Below are 8,128 nucleotides of genomic sequence, written 5' to 3' on the forward strand. Positions count from 1 at the left end.
TCCATCCTCATCTCCATCCTCTTGCTGACCTTTGGTGCTCCCTCTTTTTCTTATTTTTCCTTCGGCCACCCGGAAGAAAGCCTCCATCTGCACAGGTAGTGCACTGCAGCAGGCAGTCTATGGATGCTCCCACCTCTCCCTGCCAATTCTTGGGGCAGGATCAAAACATTGTGCCAAACAAACATCTCTGTGTTTTTCATCTGAATGCATTGGGACTGATGCTGACACCAGTGAAGCACAATGGATGCACAATACATGCACATCTGTCAGTTTGACTGTTTTGGCCATAAACTGATGCTTTTTCAGTACTTTGAACAGAGTCAACAATATGGACCAGAAGATCAGCTCACTCAGCCACAGACTTAATATTCTGGCCCCACTTGCCTACACATTTCCTGCTCAGATCAAAGGCATTATCACCTTGTTCTGTGGCATTCACTGCAATACTTTAGGCCTCTAGTTCTGTGAAATCACCAGGTTGAAAATACTTAGCTCCAATTGTTTAGGCATACAGAAAAGCATTCGAGTCTGTGGTCATCACATCACAATGCAGATATCCATATGGCTCTGTTGCAACTTGGTCCTAGCTTTAAGTTCCTGTTACACTCCCAAACTTGAAGCATGCACTGGTATTATATTTAACCAGCAGGTTAAAATACCATCTCCAGGTCACCGACTGCCTGAGAGGCCCTCATGCAGCTATGGCAGCTGCACAGAGCAGACTCATCTCTACTGCCCCATAGACCACTTTAAAACTGTTGGTAATTAAGCAGCAATGACAAGATTCTTTATACCCAATGCATTACTCCCAGATCTATCTTTGCCAGAATTCGTAACTCTTGGTCTACTTACTCCATGGGAAAAACAGTAAAAGAGCTTTATACAGGCAGATCAAGTCACATCAGCACTTTTTAGAGTTTCCCAGTATCAACCACTATCTGGGTTGGCTTGCCCTCTCATTTCAAAGCAGGTGCTTTGCAACTGCAGAAGAACCTGAAGGTTGGGGTGGGAGGAATTCCACGATCTAGGGTGAACCTAAGAAAAGCAGAAATAAAATCCGTCTACATGTCATTATTTATGGAGGGCCTGAGGTAAGGGTCAGCAACTGTTTGTGGAAGAAGGAACAAACCAAACCAAAATGGACTAAAGAATACACTACAGCAGAAGCTTCACAGACTCCCTTAAACTCAGCTGGAGGGAAAAATAAATCTAGCAGAAAAAGAGAGAGGGAGAGTTCTTCATTCCCCTGGACTATGAAGAGGGGAGTGGTAGCACAAGCAGCTAGATAACCTAAAAAGCTATTAAATCTCTGGAAAGCACTGACGGCTGGAAGCATTTAAACAGCATCTTGTCTTCAGTGCTCCTAGGAAATCCATTGACCATCAGAGCAAAGGAATCAAACGTGTTTAAAAAATAATAGCAAAATGAACTAATCAGCTGTCAGAGAAAGTTTAAACTTCTTTCCTGACCCCAATGCAAGTCACAGACTGACAGCAGGACCTGCAGCCAGTAGCCCTTAAACCAAACAAGTGACTGCACATTATGAAAGTTCCTAATTTCAGATCCTCAGAAGGAAGAATTGCTACGTGGGGGACTAGAGTCTGCCTCTTGCTCAAATACAACTGATTCTAAACAGCAGCAACAGCACTGGCATTGCCCCCCATGAGTCGCCTTTATACTGCTGAAAGATTGCAAAGCATTTTTCAAACTGCATCTTGTAAAATCCACAGAAGACAATAGTGGGCGGAAAAAGTGCATAATTGAGAAACTTGTCCACGATCCTAGAACATGCAAGTAACTCAGGAACAGAACCCTCGCAGAAACTGACACAGAGCAGTGTCCTTTATGACCATATACTGTATGCTTCCTTGGGGCTTTACCATTAAATAAGGATGACCTCAAAAGTAGGAAATTCAGATGCATGTCTATCTAGTCAGGCATTTAAGACACATAAAACTGAAAAATCTACAGTTCTAAGTAAGTATGCACTTTAAAATGGCATTCTGCCCAGCTAAGATAACAGGAGTTTCTAGTCTTATAGTTCACATGCATATATAAATTCCCGTGCTCTTTCCTCTGTACACATCAAACTCACTAAAAGCACCAAGAACACTGCATGCCCTTCAGAAAGGGACACTCCGCACTCCCACACTTAGAGGCTACAATAAGATAAAAGTTACTCCCAATGAAATTAAATTACACATATCCCCAAACTGACTTTATATTGAGCACTATGGCTGTCGGCAGCTTTCTACAGCCTGACAGTCTCGGGAGAGCACCATCCTGTCCTCTCAAGAGGACAGAAGTCACTTCTGGGGTATCTACAGTACTTACCTGTAAAGCTGCTTATCTATGTGGACTGCACAAAGAATTTGCATGTTGTTATGCAGATAGATAAAATTTGCTCATACACAGACCTGAGAGAGGCAAGCACCAGTTTTATGAAGCAAGCTCTAATGTCAAGCAGCAACTCGAGTGTACTCCTCAATGAACAGACTTTTACTAGCAACCAAGGCCTCTTCACTGCCTAAGGGCACTACACAACTCTCAACTCGATTATGTGCAGAAAAGCACAAGGGGGTCTCCAGTGGGTCTAAAACTACTGTTTAACAGTAGACAGAATTAAATAAATATATGTAGAGAGAGGGGAGATTATATATATATATTTTCATATATTGCTCTTCCTCCAAAATCACAGTAAAATATTCAAGTTTAACGCAGAATTAAGCATTCCCACTGTAGGAAATTAATGTAACGTAATTCATCCTAACATAAATATCTTTGCCCAGACTCCATTTTAAGTATATTTAATAGAAAGTACAGTTATTACCAAAGCTCACCCCTCAAGCTCTCATTCTGCTCCTTGGAAAAAACTGAAAGCCTACTACCTTGGTCTCATTTAAGGTTTTTGATAACCCATCTCTAAGAACCCGGATACAAATATTGACTTAGATTTCTTTCACTCCAGTTAGGTTACTTTCTTCTAGTCCTTTTTGTAATGCAAAGGCAAAATGTCATCACTTGACTGTGAACTCAACCAAGTATTTAGATAAAACAGCACGTGTCTGCAAGCCAAGCTCAAGATGCACTGGCAGGGCAGATCAAAACAAAGTTTGCTTTGCACCTGCCACGCCACATTCAGCGTTATTATAGGCAGCATCCTGAAGATCAAGGCCAGCAGCATACACAAATCTGAATGCACAAAGAAGCCAAACACTGTTGAACAAATCCCACTTGATGCTAATTAATATTAAGGCTGCCTAGAACCTGATGGGATTTAAACTTGCACTCTCTGTCCACGCACAACTTCAGGGAAGACTGAGAGAAGCAGTGACTGAACCACAGGTGCAGAAAGGCTGGCAGATATCTGTGAACTGCCTTTGTATCATATGGTGATGCAGAACAGGCCGCATCAGCACATGATAGTTGGGGACGGTAGCCAAGCAGCTAATCACACAGCGATTGCTCGTGACTTTTGTTTTATAAAAAGGAGGTTCTATCAATTAGATTCAATCAAACTTCTTTCAAATCAGGAAAAAAATGAAAAATAAAACAATGCTCAGTAAGAATTAATCCAAAATACAGTCCTCCTCAAGTCACAAGCCTTCTTGGTTAAGTAAAAAGTTGCCACCAGCTAACATGCAAGACAATACCGATTAGCCATCTGGTGAAGGTTCCTGCTAAGCATGTTACCCCCTATGCTGCAGAAAGCAGAAGGGGCATCAGTTACATTCTGTCCTTGCCTGCAATTGCGTGGCCAACCTCAGGAACATGCACTAGGCTTTCCAGCACAAGCAGAAATTTTAGCAACTGTGAGTTTTCAGCAGCCCCTTTTACTACCATTGCATTCCACAAAGCATAAGCTGAACTATTTAAAACATGATCTACTGCCTTTCTGAAAGCTGAATTTGTCCTCGAGCTTCATCGACCTTTGTTGGTTTTGCCCCTTTGTTTTCTTCTGCAAAAACTGCAACTGCCAGGAGGCTTCCCAGTCATCTAAAGAGCATCAGTAAACAAGAGCAGAGACAGATGGCTGCAGCTCAGTTTAAAACAGCACTCAATCCAGCCTCTCCCCTGCATTGCGAGTGCTTCCCACAAGATACAAACATATGCATAGGCTCAAACTAGAACGCAGTAGTCTCAGATAGAAAGCAGGTATGTATATGCCATCTGATAAAGAAGTCGCTGTGAGGACAGGATGCTGAGGTTCCATGTACAGTGAACATCCATTACTACTGTACAGCTTCCCACTAATAAAACAATAGGTTGCAAGGATGGCAGGGGGTGGGAGGAAGGAGTTCTCCCTCTGTTGTTACTCCCAGAAGCGCTGCTGGCAAAATAAACAAACAAACCAGCATGGAAAGCAAAAACAGCAATCTCCTTTCAGCAAAGTTGCTTTATGCCAAACTCACACAACCTGGTGTAGTGGATGGTATTCCTGCCCATGGCGGGGGGGTGAAATTAGATGATCTTTAAGGTCCCTTCCAGCCCAAACCATTCCGTGATTCTATGAACTTGGGAAAGTAACATCTCATAGACCTCTCATTCACCTACTACTTCAGGAATTCAATCCTTTTAACAAACATTATGTTAACCCCCTTATTAAAATGACAGATTCAAAGAAAAAGGAAAAAAATAACAGAGTAACTCACAGATTTAGAATGAAAGTCTATCAAAACACCCATACTGCTTTTTCATTCCTGGATTTAATCACTTTTCATTTACTGCACAGAAGGCTAGTGCTGGTGTTGATACAAGAAATCATCTACAGTATGTACCTTGCCTTGCTAGATAGATTCAGATGTCCACATATATTCACTAAGTCTACCTGAATAAACATAGTTCACCTCTTCCACCAGCTGTAAATCCACTGCAGTTCCACACAGACATCTGCGTGCCTGAATAACTCACACAAGACTGAGTTCAAACATGGCCCATTCTTCCCCAAACAAAAATTTTGATTCTGCTAAAATTAAATTAAGAGCTCTCCCTTGGGGCTTCCTGATATTCAAAGTTATTCTCTCACTTAGCGATAGCAGAAAGCTTCAACAGGGTTGCACAATCATCGCCTCCAATCAGTATAATTGAAGGATGACACAAAACAGAATGAGAAACTAGCAATCCAATTAATACTGGCAGGAAAAAAACAAGACTGTGGGAAGAGCATCATTTCTGGTAAAACTCCAGCAAAACCTTCAGGTTGGAGCATGTTGCCATACTATCACCTCTGAGGGAGGGTTTAACTACTCAATGCAAGAATAAGAGGGAAGGAATGATTGCTTTACAACCCCTGAGAAGTTCTGGCCCCTATTTACGTCAGTGTTGACACTGAAACTTTGAGAACTGATTAACGTAGGACTCGGCTGATCCTCTCAAGAGAAGCCTGAACCGACCCTTTTGGGAATCCAATCTGTGTTTCTAAAATGCAGTCTGTGGTGTACTTCTGCAGGACCTTCCTAGAACAGGACAACTACAAGGTAAACAGACTTTTCACATTAAACACTTGCCCACTTTGGGTTATTCACCCAGGGTAACCTAGAAAATCTCTCCCATTCATTTCCATGATGCCAATTCCTGCTCTGTACATTTAAAAAAAAAAAATCTGGTACACACCTGCATCCCCATGGAAGCAGCTGTCCTGGTGACATCTCCCAGAAGGCAAATCTCCGTCACTTGGCCAGATCTGTCCTGTTTTTCGTACGCCCACAATAGTAGCCTCAGACACAACGACCTGCTGCTGCCGGTGCCGTTTTTGAGACTGGGGGGTCGGTGGACTGCTGCTGTCAAAGGACTGCTGAGAGTTCTGGGACGGAGAACGACTTTTATCCCGATACATGCGGTAAGTGGTGGGGCTGGGGGAGACATGGCTGGACTGCCCTGAAGAGAAGTCTTCCTCGCTGGAGGTAAGGTTCTCATTAGAGCTACAATCAGGAGTATATCCTCCTCCAATATCTTCAAAACTCCTCGGGGAATAAGATCTCCTGGGCCAAGTGAGGTGTTTTTCCTGGTCGGTTGTACTCTGATTTCTCAGGATAGGTCCTTTCCCTTCTGCCTCCCCCATCATTCCACCAACATAGATACTTTGATAGGGCTGAAAGTCCATGGGCTGCCAAGGTGAGCAGTTGCTGCCATTGGCATTAATCAGATTATCTTTGAGAAACCTGGGGTTCAGTTCAGCATCTTCGTATTCTCCATCATAGCCAAAACTGCTCTCTGAGGACCTTCCCCTGTAAGCAGGCCTCTGGAATTCGTTGAAGCTGGGTACCACGGTAGAAGGAAGGGAGTGCAAGGACTTTTTGCGTTCCATTTGCATGGCTTGGCTACCAAGAGAGCTTATTTTATCAGAAACGTCTTTATCATTGACCTTCACTAGACCCTTCTCGTGATGATACTCCATGTTCACATAGAAGGGCTTTTCAACAACATCCTTGTTATCTCCAGAATGATGTGAATTCCCCTTTTTAATTCTCTCGAAGTTAGACCTTAGGGCTGCCACACTGGTGCTGTTCCCTCTGTCCTTAGAAATAGGTTCAAAAGATGCCTGCTTCTCAGCAGATCCCGCTAGCCTGCGAGTGGAAGCCGATCTGTGTTTTGAAGGAGATCCATCTGTATCGCAGCGAGTCTCCGTATCTTCTACAACTCTCTTCAGTTTCTCTTCGCCATAGTACTTACACCTGTCTTGCTCTCCCTCCCCATGATGGGGACTGTCCAAAGGCGACAGGTCTGACCCGTCGCTCTGGGTAGACAGCTTCCGCAGAGAAGGTATCCTGGGTTTGAACTTTTCCTCCCCGTGGTGTGACTTGCTTTTTTCATATTCATCTTGGTCAGCAGACTGGTGATGATGCAGGTCCTGGATCTGCTGCTCTGCACCCCCTTCAGGCAACTGAGAAACACGTTTAAAACCCCATCTCTGTCTATCATAGCTTTTTTTCTCCTTTGCCAGAAGAGTCTGCAGGTAAATCATGCGGAACCTCTCCTTGTTGACCTCCATCTCCAGCCTCCGGATAGATGCTTTGCACATCTCCAGCTCCTGTTCAATATCTCCCACAGATTTCAGCTCCATTTTAGGAGGCTCAGAGTCTGCAAATTGTGCTTTCCAAGCCTCCACAAACCCCACAGGGTCCACCATTTTGCATACAGGAGTAAATAAGTGGAGAATAAGGGAGGGAAGCTGGAGAGAGATAGCCGAAGAGAATAAAGCAACCGGATCTCACATGTAGAAGCAGAAACAGCTCCGGCAGGGTCAACTCAACGCGTCTCTTTCACGGTCCATGCAGAGGAACTGGGAGGCAAACGGCAATCCTCGAAACAATCTCTGCTCCTCACCTCCTCCACCTCTCGCCGGCCCCAGCCCCCGTGCACTCACTACTCTCCCCCCGTCATGACCGCTCTTCTGCTAGCGAACAACAACGCTCCCACCCCGGCGATTTCAGAGCACTTCAAAGGGGAGGTGGACAAAGGAGCAGGCTCAGGGTGGGGGAGAGAAGGTAAATATCGCCCCCCACCCACCCACCCACCTCCTGCCGCTGCCGTCCCGGCCCCGCTGCTCGGTGCAGCCGCTCTCGGCAGCCCTCCGCTCCGTCCTCCCCCGGCCAGCCCCCGTGTTGTGCTTTCTCTTTCTCTCTCCTCCTTTCCCCCTGCCCCTTTCCCTGTCTCCTCCTCCTCCCGGCTATTGTGCTGGCCTCCGGGCGCAGGGCGGCGAGCCCGGCCGCTACCCGGCGGTGCCGGAGCGCCCCGCGGCCCCGCGGCAGCCTCCCCGGCGCGGCTCTGCAAGCGGAGGCTGGCGGCGAGGCTCCGGAGGCTGCCCGCGGCTGCCCATCGCGGCCCGGCTCCGGCGGCGCCCCGAGCCGCGGCGCTGCGGAAGGGGAGGGAAGGAGGGAGGCAGGGAGGGAGGGAAGGAGGCAGGGAAGGATGGAAGAAGGGAGGCAGGGCAGGAGCCCGGCTGACACGGTGCTGGGGCCTCTTAAAGGGGCAGCCCGGGCCCCCGCTGCCTTCGGAGGCCCGGCCCGGCGAAGGCTGGCGCCGAGACAAAGGCAGCGGTGTGCGAAGCGGGGGCACGAGGGAGGAGGGCGGCGAGGTGTGAGCACGGAGGGGGCTGTTCTGGCCCTCCTGAGCTCCCAGCTGCACC

General features: G+C 46.6%; 1 protein-coding gene across 1 annotated transcript in view; it reads right to left on the reverse strand.

Moving 5' to 3' along the window:
- Nucleotides 1-7,511, reverse strand: part of BCR (BCR activator of RhoGEF and GTPase) — a 101,963-nt gene extending 94,452 nt beyond the window's left edge. Inside the window, exon 1 of the mRNA XM_048064085.2 lies at nt 5,614-7,511. Within this exon, the coding sequence (XP_047920042.2) occupies nt 5,614-7,129 (1,516 nt within the window). The 5' untranslated portion in view covers nt 7,130-7,511. The remainder of the gene's footprint in view (nt 1-5,613) is intronic.
- Between the last annotated feature and the right edge of the window lie 617 nt (nt 7,512-8,128).

The sequence above is a fragment of the Anser cygnoides genome, chromosome 17 (assembly GCF_040182565.1).
Source record: "Anser cygnoides isolate HZ-2024a breed goose chromosome 17, Taihu_goose_T2T_genome, whole genome shotgun sequence".
NCBI classification, from domain to species: domain Eukaryota; kingdom Metazoa; phylum Chordata; class Aves; order Anseriformes; family Anatidae; genus Anser; species Anser cygnoides.